This window comes from Podarcis tiliguerta (assembly GCF_965153285.1).
Source record: "Podarcis tiliguerta genome assembly, chromosome: 4".
Taxonomy (NCBI): Eukaryota; Metazoa; Chordata; class Lepidosauria; order Squamata; family Lacertidae; genus Podarcis; species Podarcis tiliguerta.
Genome location: NC_139537.1, coordinates 48361946 through 48381310, shown reverse-complemented (window position 1 = coordinate 48381310; position 19365 = coordinate 48361946). Strand labels below are relative to the sequence as shown.

Below are 19365 nucleotides of genomic sequence, written 5' to 3'. Positions count from 1 at the left end.
CAAAATTAGTTCTTCAGCTACATTTACATTTTAGTTCAAGAGCTGCTGAAGTTCATTCAGTCCGTTTATGCAGTTAGATGCTTGGCTTTTTCACAGGGGTGAGAATTACTATTTGACTAGCAGACGTATGTCTGCTCTCATGGCAGAGAATATCCATGATCCATTTTTGTGCTGGCCTTCAGCATTGCCCTTTTGGGATTTGTTACAGAGAAGCCCTTCAACACTTGACTGATTCCTTAGCTCTTTTCCTTAGCGAAATGGCTTATACAGTATGACAGGCATCTTGCACGGAGCAAAAGATCCAGCAATATCGATTGAGTTTATTAGATTACAGGTTTTGCTTCGAGTTAATGGGGCTAGAGTGTGGAAAGTTGAAATTCTTTAAACAATTAAAAATCGAAACCTGTAATCTGTGAAAACTGTACACTAATTCTGTGACTATTTTGCATTTATAAGAGATCCTGATTTATATCAGTGAAGAGAAATGCCAGTTTTGCGTTGCTTTACACCTGGAAGCAGTGGGTAGAATTCCGTGTCATGTTATTACAATTGTTCTGTCAGTTCTGACACTTCGATATCCTCTCTCATGCCCCTGCACATTGTTATGGGGGTTCTCCTGAACCTCCCCAAGCCAATTTGGGAGGGTGGTAGTGGGGGGTGGGGAAGTCCCATTGTGCTGGGTGGTGGGGCAGCTGTTAAGTTGAATTCGACACAGTGTTACAATAGTCTTGTCTAACAAGACTTTCCTGATATAATAGAATGGGTGGCATGCAGTAATTGTGTTCTGTTTGTGCGACAGACACTTCAACAATGGGACTTTCCCTCCCTTCTCTCCCCCAGACCCTTTGCAATGGAAAGTTGGGGAGCCCTCAAGCAGATTTGGAGGGAAGGTGGAATTACAGGCAGAAAGGAAAATCCCATTGCATCAACTAGCAGAACCTTTGATCTCACTTGTAATCTTTAATATTTTCTTTCAAATAATAGTATCTTCCTCATGAACCTGACATCACAGTCAGACCATATTGATTTACTCCCAGGTACATGGGTGTAAGCTTGGAGCCTAAATCTCTTGTAGATACATCTCTAAATTGAATAATGAATTTAGAAACTAGTAGGATCCCAATCGTTTAGTAAGAAATAGGTACTTGTGGTATCTTGTTTTTTGTGTCCAATATTTAGCTTTAGCTGCAGCTAAAGGGTGAGAGATTATTTCTCTTTCTTCCCTTATTTATAGATAAAATCAGTTATGGTTTTAAAATATGCCATTCATACAAGCGGCAATGTTGTCAAAATTGCTAGTACTGTAAAATGTCAGGTCATTTCACATGATGAATGTATTTCACTTTCATCTGATTCAAAGACAGAACTAGCTCTACGCTAGATACTCTCTAAAGGTTACCCCATTAATCTTTTCATTCAATATCCAAGTTTCAGAGTGGTTTTTGCTTCCATCTCCTTTATTACACAGGGGTATGGGTGGGGCTAGTCCTCACATGTAATATCAGTATGAGGATGGTCATTAATGAGTAGCTTAGGAAAACACTTATTCACCTTTGAAGTTCAAATCACCTACTAAGTATTAACATGCCTGTGTTGTAATGTTTTGAAATGTTAATTTCCTAATTGGGACAAATGAAGTGTAATGCCAAATGTGGAAGCATTTCTGTAACTTTGCTGAAGGACCTTGTAATATTTACATGGAAAGATGCCATTGATTGAAATGGAACTGCCAGCCTTCCAAGTAAATTTACCTGGGATCAAATACCTAAAAATGGGCAACAACTTTAATATGTGCTCTGGGCATAAAAAAACACAGGTGTAAACAAAAAATAAATAAATCCACATTGAGGATATTCTATTTAAGGGTTGTCCATGCAACTCAGATGTGGCTATTGCTAGCTTGTTTCTTGATGCAGTTATTGGCTTTTCTCCTTAGTTGGAGTCGCCTCTCTCCTTTCAAATGAGCTTTCCCTCTGAAGAGCCATACATCCGGATAGTAGCTTTCCTATCTACTGCCTGATCGATGAGACAAGATTAACTAATTGTGTCTCAGAATTTTAATGTCACTGTGGATTTAGCTTATCGTGCTCTCATAAATTGGTTCTGTCTCCACTTAGCTGTGTGATTGAGAGAGACAAGCCTTACAGAGCTCCATTTTGCTTTTAAATAAAGAATGCATTAAGTCTCGGCATGGTCAACAGAACTACATTTAAGTTATGGGATAGCCTAGTATTGGTAGTGGACACAGCGCTGGTGCAATGAGATGATGGCAGTGGGGGCATGCCAGAGTGGTGGGCAGCATTAGCCAACCCATGGCAGGGGGCCTACAGGAATGACCCAGAAGGTTCATAATCACTTTTCCTCAGCTATTGACAAGATGGAGGTCTACAAGTTTCTGTCCTTTGAAGTTTTTCAGATTCTCTGACCAGATGGTCTCTTCAGACAAACTGCATCTGGTATGGTCCTTTCACTGTCTGGTATGATGTAACATGCACACCAGCAGATGGCTTTGTCAAAACTCTTGCTGCAGATGGAAAGGAAGAAAGCTAAATTGGCAGCCTTCTTCTCATGTTTCCAAATGCAGCACCTATAATAGGTGTTCTTTTTGTCTCATTCATATCAGTGGGGCTTTAATATAAAAGTGCTTCTGAACTGTACACTTAGGTTCAATGGAACTTAAGATGAAACTACTTAGGCCCAGATTCTTGGTTCTATGACTGCTAATGCAAGAGCTGTTGCACTAGAGTAAGAGTAATGGGTCTCCAGGCTGAAATCCAGTGCAACAGTTGTACTAGCAGAAGCTGGCTGTGCAACAGGTTGTATCATGGCTGCAACATACCTGTTGTGCAACCAGTCACAGAAATCACGCTGGCTTCCTGTTCCTTCTCTTGTCATAGCTGTCAACCATCCCTTATTTGGTGGGAAACTCCCTTATCCCAGCACCGTTTCCCACTGCTGTCCCAGATTGATGATGTCCCTTAAATTTATTGGGTTTCATGCTCGCCCGGCTCAGGAGGGAAGCAGTGGCTCAGGGTCCTCCGCCTCAAGAGAGTGAGAGTGCATGAGCTGCCACGTCTCCGTTTCTCCCTTTTCCCCCTCAGGGGCGCGTCGTGAGGAGACGGGTAGCGGCAGGCGGCCAGGCAGCCCCCTCTTGCGAGACTTCCGCTGTGCTGCCAGGGGAAGCTGGAGGGGGCAGCAGCAGCGGCTGAGGAGGCGGCCTGAGGGAGGAGGAAGAAGAGGGGAAGGGGAGGGACGCAGAAAGGCGGCGCTTCAGCAGCTGCCATGGCGCCGCAACCGCCTCATGCTGGGCTCGCAGGCAGTGTGGGCGAGAGTCTCCCTCCCTCCCTCTCTCTCGGGTGGGGAAGGGCCGATGGAACTCCTCGCGCCAGGACGACGGCAGCCCCGACGTGCTGCTTAGCATACCCTCCAACCAGTGCAGCATCTTAATGTAGTGATTTCCACCTCTGCATCCCTTTCATAACTCTAGTTTTATAAATCATTAGTCCATCCATAGTTCAAGTTTTCTGTCAATCCTACCAATGTATGTAACTCTTTACAATAGCTTTTCAAATAAATTATAAGCTTTCCCCATTCTGCCTGAAAGCTTTGCCATCTCAACGTCATTCATCAGTTTTGTCTGCCACTCGTCTTTGGTTGGAATTGTAGACCCTTAGGATCATCTAGTCCAACCCCCTGCAAAACACAGTCAGTCGCAGCAAAAGCTGCATAGCTCCATGAGTGGCGGATTTCTGCATAAGCTAAAGCCAAAATCCCTTATTTTGGCTGCTGATCCCTTTTTTTTTTGAGGCTGTTTTCAATCTGTAAATTGACAGCTATGTCTCTTGTGCAACCAGCACACTGCTAAGGGGCTTTAACTTAGCATGACGTTGAATCCCTCCCATTACATTAAATGCATGGCTTATAGTTGCACCTTGAGAAGAACAATAGCAGCAGCCATGTGGAGCAAGGTGGTAGGGCTGGAGAAAAGGCTGAACTTTCCAACCTAATGAAAATTGTCCCATCGTATCCTTGTGCTAAAAGAGAAGCTGTTCTTGGCCCCAGTTAACACCTCCTTCCATCCAATTGGAGGAGGCAGTTTTTTAAAATCAGGATCATAGTGTCAAAGGCATTAACCCCGTACCACGCCCCCCCCCCCCAAGTTAGTGGCTCCTGTTTCAAAAAGATGCAAGTGCAAACTATGCATTTAAACACAGTGAAATTTTGGACACCATATTTTCTGTATTACTTGCTTTCCCTTTTTCAGTTTTATAGAAAGCCTGGCTGTTTGTGCTCTTGACCTTCAAAAGTCGACACATTCAGCCTCCAAGCACCAGTTCATTAATGTCGATTTGCAGGAATTTAGCTCTTCCTCGTCAGAAGTTAGGATTACGATCAAATATTTGAAACCGTCCGTTCCATTTTCATTATGACAAAAGATTTCTCAGATGGCTCTTTGTGCCTTGCTGTAGTAGCAATAGAAAAAGCTAATGTTTTATGCTTAGCAGCTCTTGTTGTTGAAACACTTGGAGAGAGAAAAAAGAGCGGCGAACTAATGGAATGGTTTTGTGCAGGACTGCATTATGTGAAATGACACATTTTGGAATCTGGCAATTCTTAGTAGATTTCCATAAAGCAGCACAATGATGGCACCTGCCAGCTTTCAGCTGATATGATCGCTTAGCTCAGAACATCTCCCCAGGGAAGGTTACAGCACTTGGTTGACGTGAAAACGTGCAATATTTTTACAAGATGGATATGTTGACGTTTGAAGGTCAAGCATACAATAAACTTCTTTTTCATTCAGCCACATGTAATATTCTCAGCACAGGTTCTAGGGTATGTTTTTGCAGCGGTGACAGGTGTGCTTCTACAGAAAGGGTATATTCCTAGTGTCATGGCTGGTTCGGGTGTTAGTCATTGTATCTGGGTTATAGAGCCAGTCAGAAAACTAGAGATGCAATAGGAACTAGAGCGTATGAGAGAACTATTTGTTAAATTGCGCAGTTGTTTGCACGAAACCGAGCTGTATGACCAGTAATATTACTTTTTAGGCTCGTGCAGTATTAGCATTTCTTACTGGGAATCTATAAAGTGGGATAAGATAATAATTATGTAAATAAGATAGACCTGGAAAAAATTGCAAGATCCAGATTGCTAGATTTCAGCTGCAGCTGAAGGGCCACGTAGCCCAGCACTGGTTTAGTGTGGGAAAAGGAAATGGTGTAACATCGGACTGGAGAAAATGGAGTAGATGGTTTGTTAAATTTCCATTCCATCTCAGTATTGGTGGCATGGTTGGAGCTTCAAGAGAGAAGTAGAGAACAAGATAATTATTTCAAAGTAACATGCAATTAATCATGTACGAATCATTTATGCAAGTAGTATCAGAGCTGCAAAATCTCAGTGTTCAGTTTTGTTTCTGCATGAACTGCAGAATATACATTAATGGCAAAATCAACCTTTTTATGAGTAAGCAACTACCTTTGCACAAAAATACTGATGTCAGGAGAGTTCCTTCCTCACAAAAAATTCAAGCCTTAAAATGTAAACAGTATTTGTGTGTTGGTCATTGTGTTGTGAGTCAACAGGATAACAATATAGTATACCTGGTGGTTGCAGTTGGACACAATGCTAAGCCAAAAACTAATTAAGCAAATTGGCTTAAGCAAGTTAGTCAAAAGCAGATAGAAGGGGCAACCTGTGCAAAGTCCAGAGAGCAGACAAACTACATGTTACTCTTAATGCATAGCATGTAGCTACATCTCATGTTTTCTTTTAATTTCATGTGAGTTGGGGAGGGGAGTGATTGTCATCAGATCCCAGTTTGTAGAAAGGGGAGGTTCACCCCTTCTCAGTTGTGATCCCCTTCAATTTGCAACTACAAGACTTAAAAAAAAAACCTTTCCATTGGCACTAGTAGAATCTAAGCAGTCAGACAGGTTCATGTGGAAGATTGCGGTCCTTGTTAGTTTGACTTTGAGCAAATACTGTGTACAGTTCGTGTTTAGGAAGGTTTACATTTACAGAAGGGTAGAACTTCTTGTGTAACAGGTTCCAGGAAAGGCCTTAATGTGTGTACAAAATACAGTTCTTAAAGCTTTCACCAGCCTCTATGCCTCCCAGATGTTTTGAACTGCAACTTCCATCAGCCCCAGCATAGTGAGAGACCGGCTTAAAACAATGCAAAACTATGGAACACCAAGCACAAGGTGAAGGAATTTCCAAGTGCTTCAAAGAATGTTAAGTGCAAGCTGAGCAGCTGTTTGTTCCTATCTCTTTCTTGATCTTCCTGTTCAAGGTTCCCTAGGCTCAGTGGGAATGCAGTTTCCGCCAGCCCTCCCCTTGGGAATGTAGTATGAACTGTTCAATTCCGCAGCAGCTGCTAAATGCCAGGGTTGCTTCTTCAGTTGTTGGGCAGATGTGATTAGTGACATGGTCTGGATGATTAGTAAGGTGAAGATTCTCATCAACTGGAGCTGGGCTGTGTAATTTTAGACCTGTTTCTATTGGGTTTTTTTTTTAAAAAAAAATACCACTAAACAGTATCATGTTGCAGGTACTTCTTCAATAATCTATTTTAGAATGAAGCAGTATAAAAGAGAGAAATCCTGTTTTATCAGGGGCATGGATCACAGTGATTACAGCAGTGGTTCTCAAAGGGTGTGACACACCACACTGGTGTGGCAGGAGAGGATGGCAAGTGTGGTGGGAAGATTCTAGAACAATCAAAGAAACATTTAAACATTTCAGTGTAATATATAGCATAATATAGTATCATTTTTTTTCTTTGCAAAATATGGATAAGGATCTTTTCAGAATGAGAGCAAGAGCATCAAGTGATACTGAGGACAATCCTAGTTGTTATTTCCAAAGTATTTATTATCAATAAAAAAATTGGTGTGGCCCAGAGTAAATAGTTTGAGAACCACTGGTCTACAGCTAGGTGATTATATACTCCAATTCCTCAAAAATAAGTCATGTTCTTTAGCTGTTAATTTCTGCTCTGCCTAAGATTGCACGATATGTTCTATGCATAATATGCATGCATTTTGGGAATATGCATGTATATTTCAGGCTGACTTAATATTGATGTCTGGGTATAAGAATTAAGCTTCCTTTTTAAGGCAGCAGAATAAAAGGCAACAAAAACACAAGCAAGGTGCTAATTTCATAGCTCACTGACTTCCATTTTAACACAGTACCTTTTGGGAATACTAAAGGAAAAGATGCTCTAAAATACTACTCCTCGTTTATGGGATTAATACGATTAGGATAGTTCTTAAAAGGTAATGTGATCCTTTGTTTTTCTACTGGTGGTTTGGACGCAGCAATTAGTTGAATAGACATTCGTAGAAGGAACTTTCAGGCTTTGTTATATACTTCAGTTTCATCAATATGCATCTTAGATTGTTTCTGTCAGTGTCCCTAGAGAATCATCTTACTCAAGGCAAATGTATGTGTTGTTCTGTGTTCCCATTATAACAGTTTTGCTACAGTATGTGAGCCAGATGCAAATGTGTCAACTAAGATAGGCAAGTACAGTGGCTTTCTGGTCTGCTACAGGTGTTATTTGCTTAGCACTATAATCTTAACACATTTGTCTTCAGCTACCACTGCTGTGAATGGTTGCTGTACTGACTCTGCATACACTTTAAGCTCTAATTGAATTGTTACAAACAATTTTGCACGTCTTCACCATTTCCACAGTCAGCAACTTTTTATTCCTTCTACACCTATGTAGAAACACTTACAAACTGAGGATCCAATCAAGTAAACTGTACTTCACCAAAGCCTGACATAATAATTAGTCATTCAAAGTGCTACAAAACACCTTAAACTCCTTCTGTGGTGACCAATAGGCTTTCAGGCTTTCATATACAACAGACCAATCTCTTATCCAGCCCCACACACCTTTCTGTTCATTTTTGCATTGCTCAGTAGCATTGTGGGTGTAGTTGGCATAGGCCTCATTTGGACATAACACAAACCATTTGTTTTAACCATGGCTTGTCTTCCAGATGAGCAAAGAAACTGCAGGTTGTTTCAAACCAATGTTCATTTGTTGTCTCTCCTCCCACCCTGTTTGTTGTCCATAAACAAACCACAATGTTCCAGGCTAGGTTCCAGCAATATAAAAAATCCGATATTAAAATCAGTTTATGCACTTGTTTCCTTTGAAAAACATTTTTTTATTGGACAAGTTTTCAGTCACCTTGCTTTGGAACGATAGGTGCTGAGTAACCCAGTTCCTCTATCACAGAGGCTGTTCAGCTATACCATAACCTATTTTTAAAAGCCTCCTCCCATCATGTAATGTTAACAAAGGGCCAACAGCTTATGGTTTTGGAAGTGCAGGTTAAAATAGTGTAACTGTGCTTGAGTCATAGCAATCTTTCAGTTCTTCTGATGAAAAAGAAACAGTAAGGTGACCTGACAAAGATGTTTCTTTACTGGCTGTGCCTAGTCTTTTTAGGGATGCTGTTCTACCCATTGGCCTGGTAGGATTCCAACTGTGTTGGTACTTGTCTCCTGAGCCAACCAAAACAACTTTTGGGGAAAGATTGAAGTGTCTTCATAAGCTTAGAGGACCCTTGTGCTGCTTGATGGAAGAAACACTTAATGCTTGCACACTTTCTGAGAGATTTAATAATATCCATTTATGAATTTTGGTGCTCCAGAAAATAAATGTTTAGGATGTTTGTTACATATTGATTTACTATCAGTAGCCATGGTGATGTGGTTCTCTTGCTGCACCCATTAATCCAAAGTTGCAGGGCACGTAAACACCTAGACTTGAAACGCCAGCCGTGAAGGAATAAAATACTGGAAAAAGGTTTTTATTCAAAACCTGAATAAGCAACAAGAAAATGATACAGTACTTCAGGGGAATTTTAGATGGGCATCTGCAAATGTAACGAAGCATGTTAAAGAAGCTTTTCCTAAGCAAATGCATCCCCCATATTTATATGCATGATGAGTAAGATTTGAATAACACTTAGTGTGTCTGGAAAAATAATGTGTTTTCATTAATATTCGGCAGCCACCTCCGCTCTGTTTTTGATGCCCGCTAAAAAGGTTTCTGTTTATGCAAGCCTACCTAGGCATGTAATTTCTATTGTGTATACTGGTTTTTAAATGCTTGTTTTATATATTTTGATAATTTTATTATGTTAGCTTTCCCCACATAAAGTCTATTTATTTTACTGGTGTTTCCTTATAAATATTTTATACCATTTAATGTAAGCTGCTTAGAAATTATTATTCTGTGCTGAATACGTGGTCTATACATTTTGTTAAATATAAATAAATAAGATGTAACCAGACAGAAAAGCAGCAACATTTGCTGAATTCTTCTATATTTAAAACTTCAATGTTTAGATTAGTCTAAATAAGCAAGATCAACCTAGAAAACACAGCCATTTTAAACAGTGCTAAGAGTCTATTTTATGAATAGGATACATTTAGATTTCTGCTTTAATTACTATATATAGCAATATGCAAACAGCATTCAGTTGTTTCTGTTTTAAATTGCTAAGTGATCCATGTGGCTGCTTATAATATTTTCCTGTGTATCTTAATTACGTTTCATGTTTTTGTCAATTTAGCTAATTTGAGAGAAATGTATATTGTTGAATTATGCATTAAAATGGATCCAGTGGTGTATATGGGGCCTGACAACATTATCTACAGTTGACTGGCTACATGTCCTTTAATATCATTAATATTGTCTCTGAGCGTCTTCTAAAATAAACACTGAGTCAAAAGTATCCTTTGAAAGAAAGTCTTGCAGGCGAGTCCATGCCAATAGTGTTACATCCTTCCCACAAAAACCCCCAGATGTTTGGAGGTGAAGGGATTCCTTCTGCTTCAGGAAAGGAGTGCTGCTTTATCCTTCCTTTTCAGTTACATGCTTCAGGGCAAAGAGCAGAAAGAGTCCCAGCCTATTTTTAAAAATGCAATAAAAACCAGCAAACGCTCTTAAAAATGGCCACTCTTTGGTTCAAGCTGTGGTGAACTGGAGAGCACGGAGTTACAGTGGTACCTCTGGATGTGAACGGGATCCTTTCTGGAGCCCGGTTCGCATCCTGAAGCGAACACAACCCGTGTCTGCGCGGGTCGCGATTCGCCACTTCCGCGCATGCGCGTGATGTCATTTTGAGCATCTGCGCATGCGTGAGCGGCGAAACCCAGAAGTAACACCTTCCGTTACTTCCGGGTTGCTGCGGAGCGTAACCTGAAAATGCTCAACCTGAAGCATATTTAACCCAAGGTATGACTGTATACCTTAACTCTCTGGCCAGCTTCCCAGTTCTTTCCATAGAGCTCATAACCTATGTAGAATTAATATCAATCCCATTGTTTTAAGTAGCTTACAATGGTAACCTTAATATTCTCTTACAGAGAGAACAAAAGCCAGCTCCAGCATCCATAGGGAGCCACAAGTTGCCTAAATTTGGCAGTGTGAATGACCCTAAGGTGCTGGTTTATAATTAAGAAGTGAATCTGGTTTAATAAATTGGGCAATGCATTTATTTTTATTTATTAAAATTATAGATTGCGCTTTCCTGTAAACATTTGTAGAGCAGTATGAAATTTAATAGTGAATTGCAGGTCCTCGATGAGGGCTGAAAAACTGAGCCTCAATCTTGGCAAGACGAAGGCTGTGTGGGTGAGTGGTTGTATCCAGGTAGCTGGTAAGCTGCTTGCCTGAGCGGCAGGGAGTCACACTCTCTCCGCATAGCTAAGGGTGCTTCTGGGTCCAGCTCTTGTCATTGGAAGAACAAGTATTCTTGGTGGCCCAGAGTGCCCTTTACCAGCCAGGGGTGATAAGGACAGTGATAGCCATTCCTGGATAGCTTGACCACAGTTGTCCATGCAATAACAGAAACAACAACAATTTTATTATTTGTACCTCGCCCATCCGATTGGGTTGTTCCAGCCACTCTGGGGAGCTTCCAGCATATACAAAAACGTAATAAAACATTAAACATTAAAAACTTCACTGTACAGGGCTATCTTCCGATGTCTTCTAAAGGTTGTATAGTTACTTATCTCTTTGACATCTGGCGCGATTACCGAGAAGACCGTCTACCTGGTTCCCTGTAGCTTCACTTCTCACAGTGAGGGAGCTGCCAAAAGCCTCTCGGTGCTGTATCTCAATGTCCGGGCTGGATAGATGAGGGTGAAGATGCTCCTTCAAATATACAGATCATCAGTAACCTCAAAGTGGGATTGGTATGAACATAAAAGTACTACAGTTCCCAAGGCACAAAATAATTGTGCTTGACTGTTTGGAAAATGTAACAAAACCTCTGAAGCTCTTTTAGCTTACTTGAAACATTATATATTTGCTTTTAGCTTATTTGTTGTCTAATGGCAGAAAAGTATTGTAAAATATATTTCTGTGCCCACAAGAGAAGCTTGTCAGGTTACAGATTGCATAGTCAGCCCTGAAAAGCATAATATGCTAGCGGCTTTAGGGAGAAATGCTTCTGAACTCCTCACAGCCAAGCTGATAGAGATGAGAGAAGCAGGAGCTGACAAACCCAAGGCTGCTTCTTGTAATGTTAAACCGTAGTTAAGCCTTATGTCTTAATCAGGCCTTTGTTGAGAAACAGTGGCCTGACGAAGTCATTGATTGCTAGCAGTTATAGGACTACTTATAGAAAATGGGAATGCCTCTTAGCAGAGAGAACGTTTTTGTTAATGGTTTTACAAGACCACTTATTTTATACCTAAATCAATAAGCTGATTCTGATGTAATTCCCTATCATTACAAGTCAACACTTCAAAACAGATGAATTTTGATCTTATTCAGCTGTCAATAACTAGGACTCCAATCCAAACACAACCTGAAGTACATAGAAGCACACTGATGATCGTAAAATAATCAAAATGCCCTGCATAATCAGTTGGTGCTGTGGTACGGAATACAAAGACTTTTGGGTTAAACACAACTTTTATTCAGGCAGAATAGAATGCTGCATGTAAAAATTTCACAGGGCTGGCTAGATACAAATGAAAAATGAAACTATCTGCCACCCATGTGTGCATGCAAAATCAGGAGTTTGGGAGATCAGGTGCTAACTTGCTGTATCATATGCTCCAGACGAGTTAAAGGAGAAGTTAGTTGTGATGCAGATATTTAAGCAATCAGAATTGAGACTAAGAATATAAAAATGCAATGCCAAGAACTGCAGACAGGCCAAACAGTGGTTAGTTTAAACTATGATGCCTTGGAACAAGTCAGGACCAAACCCAAAAGGTTTAAAACTAATTTCATAAGAACAAATAATGGTTAATTGAAACAGGAAGTGGATGCTTTTAATCTCCTCCTCTGGAGTGTACAAAAGTCGAAGGACAGATAATAATGGAAGAATTTTTATTTTAATTTTATCTTGTGACCATGCCAGAGAGGAGGAAAAACTGAGTTCACAAAGTTCTAAATGGTAGGTTAATATTGCATCAAATGAGGCCAGTGTGACTAGGTGGAAATGAATATAGTTGAAATCAGAATGTGGCATCCTACACAATATGAATAACAGGTGTACGTAACGCTGCATAAAGAGGTGTGGATTACAGTTATGTCATGTTCTTACTGCCTAACCTCAAATGCTAGTGTAGATAGTGTTTTTTCTTCCTCTTCATGTAAACTTTCTATAAGCCTGTTTCTTCACCATTTATCACTTGGATAATTAAGATGGCTCACAAACGCCAAACTTGCCAGAGACTGACAGCAGTTGTCAGGTAATAAATCATACTGCTTATCATCTCTACAATCGCAAAGCAAAGTAAACATTTCTTCCCAGGTGATATATTGGCATTGTTATAGTTAAGTATGTGGATCTCTTTTGGCCATTTAAAAGTGCAGTGCTCAAGAGAGGGCTTCACTCTTACCACACTCTGGAGCTGGGAGCCATACTTTCGCACTGAAGTGTTTCTTCTTGTGCAGTAGACAGTAAATGTGTCTCCACCCCCATCGTCCAGCCCAGACACTGAGGTCCAGTTCCAAGGGCCTTCTGGCGGTTCCCTCGCTGCGAGAAGTGAGGTTACAGGGAACCAGGCAGAGGTAGTGACACCTGCCCTGTGGAATGCCCTCCCAGCAGATGTCAAGGCAATAAGCAACTATTTTACTTTTAAAAGACAACAGAAGGCAGCCCTGTTGAGGGAAGTTTTTAATGTTTGCTGCTGTATTATTTTTAATATTCAGTTGGAAGCTGCCCAGAGTGGCTGGGGAAACTCAGCCAGATGGGCGGGGTATAAATAATAAATTATTATTAATTATTATAAATGGTTCTTGTTCATTATTATAAATGGTTCATCAAGAAACATACTGATGAGAGCTAAATCATATCAGTCTCCTGTTAGGGTCCGTGTTGTGTGTTCCAGTGTTCCTGCTGATGGAAAGAGAGTTCTACTCACAGAATAACCCCTCCCCTTTCATGAGCAGAACTTAGCCCATCAATTGTAGAAGCAATTTGTTTTGGTCCATCTCAATGTTTGTTTGAAAGTGCTCCTGCAAGCCTTTTTCATGACAAGAAAAGTACTAAATTAGATGCTTAGAATTGACTACCCTTTCATAAAACCAGTTATAGGCTAACCCGTATCCTGGGTTTTTATAGTTTACCCATTTTGCTAAATTTTTATTGCTTAGTTCCATTTGAAATGGTTTTACATGTTTTTATAATGGATTTATTTTTATAATTGTGCATTTTATTATTCTAACTTGTTCTGGGTCCTTTTGATGGCGGGCGGGTGAGAAATCTTATAAAGAAATGAACTTCTGACTTGGCATTAGACAATATGAGTTTTCCCATCATTTTGACTCCTGTATTAATCAGATTGTATTTTCATCATTTTTAATGTATAGTGAAAGGGATGACTTCAGCCAACTAATCTTAAAGTAGGGATATTGGATCCACCATCCATGAGGGCTGTATATTCCACTGTGTTCTGGTCACACAAGGTCAAAAGAACCAAATTTGATAACCTGAAAGTACCAGTTTTCATTTTAGAACAGTCAAATTTCTTACCCTTTGGGCACAAAGATAAGCGAGTTGGGGATGTTTCAGAAGTGAGGCTTGTAAGTACTGGCAGTGCAGAAGCAAAAGAGATACCATGCCATTAGATTTGTGTATTTAAAGTACAGGCACTATGCAATAATATCACAAATTGAAATCTACTTAATTCAGTGAGGATTTATTTTTTATTTTTTTAATCTGGCTGTTAATTAAGGTGTGAGTTGGCCCACAGGGAACATTTTCTTCCCAGTATCAGTTTGTAAGATGTCTGCTTGTAAGCTGTTGCTCTGAAAAGCATCCACTCAAGGTGATAATAAAATGAAGATGTCACGTAATTTTTCTTTCAGTTGGAGAATTCGTGAGTGATGCTCTTCTGGTGCCAGATAAGTGCAAATTCCTTCACCAGGAAAGGATGGATATATGTGAAACTCACCTGCACTGGCACACAGTAGCTAAGGAGGTATGTTTATAATCAGTACCTTGAAGATTATTTGAAGCTTCTTATGAATAAAAATAAGTGCAATAAGGTATTGTGGGAAAACGGGGAATGTGTGGTTATATTCCTATCTATTGTTTTATAAGCCTGTGGGCACAGCTGAGTGTTCATCTTTATTGCCTGAAGCCTTAATTGGGAGCCAAATATTTTAATTTTTCAGTTATATTCCATGTCAGATTTTAGTGGCTTTGACAAACACTTGGAAAATCTTACGGAAAATAAAATCACAGTTCAGTGCTACCAGCTTAGAACAGTTGCCAAACAAATTGCAAAGGCCAGCAAAATACTCTGGGAACAACTTACACAAGACAAACAACAAAACATAATGAATTTCTGTGGCTCCTGTGTTCAGGTTCACTCTAAAGGTGCTGCAGCAGTAAATTATTACTGATGACCTACAGTCCATTCTTGAGAGTAATGGCACCTTGAAGGATATAACAGGCAGCCTACTGAGAGCTCTTGAAACTACTGCATGCTGCAAACAAATTGCAGAAGGGACAAGATCCTCGAGAAACCAACATGTCAGTTATGCCCTTTGATTAGCATTGGCTACATCATTCTAACAATGCCATTTACAATATTCAAGGTTCTTGCATCTTCTCAGTGTTGTCTAGCTGTAGTCTACATAAGCCAGAGCAATTTCTGTTCAAGAAAAACATTCTGTTTAAGAAAAACATCAGGCACAAAAAGAATAGGAATACAGTCAACTTATGGAGGAACACATTTTAACCTACCTGGGCATCAAGGACCTCAAAGTGGTTCTCTTCAAACAAATTAATTCAGGTGGAAAATGATGTGGCAGAAGAAGAATAAATACAATAGGTAATTGTGTAATCTGATGTCTGAACAGGCACCATGGATTTTTTTTATGTTAAAAACATGGAGAACTTAAGAATAAGTAAATAAAACTGCTGTTCTTCTATGCTTGTTGCTTGTTTTCAACATCTGGAAAAGTGGACTGTGTAGTCTACTGTCTTAAACTAAAAAGTCCATTTTTAATGGACCAAACATCTTTTTTTAAAAACAAACAGACAAACCCACCGTCCTTGATTCTACAAGTGAGAATACAACGGGGATTTTCAGTGATGGTCCAAATTTGAATTCCACTCCTGCTCCACCTGATTTGTGTATATTTGCTGTTTGTAGTTCTTATCTAATTCTGTCAGTGAGAAATACTGCAGGTTTAAATCATGGAAGGGGAACTTTTAAACATCTTAAGGCCACTTTTCCCATTTTTAATTCCTTTCACAAGGGGGTGCTTTCTTGTTCTGTGAATATCTGAAGGCACATCCGTATATTTTGGAGAGTGCTGTCTCAGGTTGACTTCCAAGTGCTCTTGACTTCAAGATTATATCTGCAATGCACCATCTACTTGCTTAGAAGATACAAATGCAAAGTATGTTATATTCTGGGTGGTTTATCTGTAATCCTTTAACATGGGAATGTCGTCTTGATAAAACCTTTATATATTAGTATTCATTTATGCCTTGTGGTTCTCACTGAACGTCAGTGAAGTAAGAGTTACTTTCCACTGTTGCATGGAGCCACCACAATGTAGAGCAAATTCCTGGGCTTCTGTGTGATTATTGCTCTAAGGTTTGAATTGGTGCTAAGAGTTGAATTAATGCTAAGTGTACACGCTGAATCAATTTGTTAGCCATTCTCTAATAAATATTTTAAATAGCTTCTTTCTCGTGTAACCATATATTCTGTCTCCTCCCCCCCCCCCCATTTTGTTTTTAGTCCTGTAGCGAAAAGGGCATGAATCTGCATGACTACGGTATGCTGTTACCGTGTGGGATTGACAAATTCCGGGGTGTGGAGTTTGTTTGCTGCCCGGTAGCAGACGAAAGTGACAACATAGATTCAGCTGACGCTGAAGAAGATGACTCTGATGTTTGGTGGGGAGGAGCCGATGCAGATTATGCAGATGGCAGGTAAGGCTGCTACTCCTGCCATCATTAGGCAGTTTATTAAGCCAAGATGTTCTTTTGAAGAAAAAGTTTGCATGAGAAACTTCAGCAGAGGAATCCTTTGCTGAAAGTCTTTGACTGAAAGATTGTGATCTTTTAATTACAAACATGCAGCTCAGTCCACAGCATGTTTACTTGGAAGTAAGTAGATTGTTCATTGGAATTGGCAAGGCATAGAATTCTTGTCTTTAAGTGAATTTTGAACTGTATTCACGTTGCTGGTGTAATGTTTGAAGTGACTTAGTTTTACGTTGTTGCCTCATGCCAAGTGATCAGAAGTTTGGAGAAGGGGTAATCGATTCTAGATACAACCTTACTACTTCCAGCTCAATAGCTGAAAACATCTATCTGTTTCTTAGAGAGTCATTGCATCTTATTTATTTCTATTTATTTCATAAAATTTATACACTACTTGATTGTAATAAACCCCCTCAAAGCAGTTTACAAAAAAACCTATCACTTTTTGCTGTCTGATTTAAAATATATTCCAATTACAGTCATACCTTGGGTTGAATGTGCTTTGGGATGAGTGCGTTCGAGTTGCGCTCCACGGCAACCCTGAAGTAATGGAGCGTGTTACTTCCATGTTTTGCTGCTTTTGCATGCGCAGACGCTCAAAATGACATCATGCGCAGAAGCGCCGAAACGTGGCCTGCAGATGCGCAGACATGGGTTACGTTTGCTTCTAGATCCCATTTGCATCTAGAGGCACCACTGTACTAAGATGCAAAAATCTTTCTCATCCTGACAGCTAACTTAGAAAAAAGAACTTTGAAGGAACATACTGCTTCAGGATTTATTTTTTGTTAAGCTGACAGTTTTTTTTTAAAAAAAAATAACACAGATTCTAACCTTTGTTCATAATGGAATCTTAAACTACAGTTCATTAGGGTTGGGTTTTAGCTTCAGTACAGTGAATTGTCATTAGCTAGACAAATGTGCTCAAGCTCTTAAATTTGACATTTTGTTTGTGTTTGATCTACACATTTGGAGAATTTGTTTCAGGGTTTGGAAACAGAAGTTGGGCTTGAATTGAGGAATGGTAAAGGGCTTTGATTTCCTGTGCTGTGCTATATTCTTCTGAATATGCTGTTAGAGAGGAGTTGCTTGGCTATATTATATGGCTCTTTCAGTGTGACGTAGCACAAGGGATGTTGTGATGGTAGTTTATTTATTAAAGATACTAAAAGGAATGCTCTCGTGGAATGTTCATAAGAACGTTACCTTGATTTGTGTCTATGCTTCATCATCTCAGAGGTTGAAAAATAGACTTTTACTCAAGTGTGGACTTTATATTTGCACTGCAGTCCTCAGTCATAGCAAGATATTTTAAGAGATCTGAGTTTTATGTCTTGTCTGGTGTTAGATGTTTGATGTTATATTTAACAGTGTTTAGCTCTGATGGCTTGATACTTAAGATAATGTTTACCTCATGTCCTTCAATCTTGCTATCGTTTGCTTTACACTCCCACTAGAAAATTATATTTGCAAACTGGGGAAAGTTCTGGAAAGAGTTATCAGAATGATTGGGGAAGGTTTCATTTCTGGAATTATAAATCCCTCAGTCATAAATTCCTCACGGTGTGTTTGTAGGGACGAACAGCAACTCCTTCCCACCCCAATCTCAGGAGAAAAGTTGAAGCTCTGATGAGTGAATTAAGTCACCTGACATAGCAACCTCTGATGATTTTCAAAACTGGCCTAATCCATTTATAGACCCCCTCATGTAATTTAATAGACCATATAATTCATTTTACATAGCTTCCCGCTGCTATATTTATTCCCCTCCTTTTTTCTTTGGCTTTCAAATTCAGTGCCAGGAAAACAGAGAAATGCAAGTTACTGGATTCGTCAGCAAGAGTGGGGGCAAGCATGGCCAGCTCTGCTCACCTCTCGTTGCTGCTTTCTGGCTTCCTGTGCCATTTGGAACCCTAAAAAGATCAGCATTGATCTTGCATATATCGGTTGCTTAGAAGTTTGTGTGGTATGAGAAGTGGGAACGGTTTTATTGCAGGCTAGCAAATGAGGCCCATAAGTTGCATCTGGCCTGCTCAGACTTTTCCTCTAGTGTGCAACCCCACATCCCCACAGTCTCCAGTTTACTCACAGGCTAATCATTCCTGAGGTGATTGTGAGGGAAGACTTCTCTGAAGGAAAAAAAATCCTCCCCAAAACAAAACTGGATAGGGTCAAGCTGGATAGGGTCCATTGTCATTACATTGCTGATACTTGAGATTCCTTCTTATTTTCCCTCAAGAATGAGGAGAGCATTTGCCCCGTGCATCATTTAATACGTTTAATAGGCTTTGGAAAACTAATTACTAGCACCAGCAGGTTGAGCCAGTTTACTGTAAACTAGATGTGGTTGCCTGCGACTCTTAATCCAAGCTGTGATTATGATCTGCTGGAGAGTGAATACTTAGGAATATCTGCCAACGGAATTTATCTCCAGATGAAGCACTTAACAGAGCAATTGAAACCCCCAATCTGCCTTGGTGGAGGGGATTTGGAGTTGCCTCCACCAGTAGAGGGTCTTTGCCACCACAGAGATCCCACTGTACCTGCTGAAAGCATGAAAAACACCGGTGAAAGCTACCAGCCAGCGTGAACCCCCCCCCCCCCAAAAAAAAACCCCACAGGGCATTCCTGGGTTGGAACTGTACTGGTTTATGTATGTACAGGAAGTAGCTGTTGCCATAGCTGAGAAATCTCATAGAAGAAGGATGCCCACTTTTGTTTACTTCAAGAGAAGAGGTGCCACCATGTAAGTTTAGGTTAGTATTCTCCCGTATGAATGCTCACTGCTGCGCCATTTAAGGACCAATAGATTTACCTCTAATGGATTATGTCCTGTGCCATTATGCATTTGAGAGTA

General features: G+C 40.1%; 1 protein-coding gene across 4 annotated transcripts in view; it reads left to right on the top strand.

Annotated features, from left to right (window-relative positions):
* Positions 1-19365, top strand: part of APP (amyloid beta precursor protein) — a 140532-nt gene that overhangs the window by 65165 nt on the left and 56002 nt on the right. For all 4 annotated transcript variants that reach the window (XM_083438613.1, XM_083438612.1, XM_083438614.1 and 1 more), the window contains exons 4-5: positions 14369-14481; positions 16261-16454. In XM_083438613.1, the coding sequence (XP_083294739.1) occupies positions 14369-14481; positions 16261-16454 (307 nt within the window). The remainder of the gene's footprint in view (positions 1-14368; positions 14482-16260; positions 16455-19365) is intronic.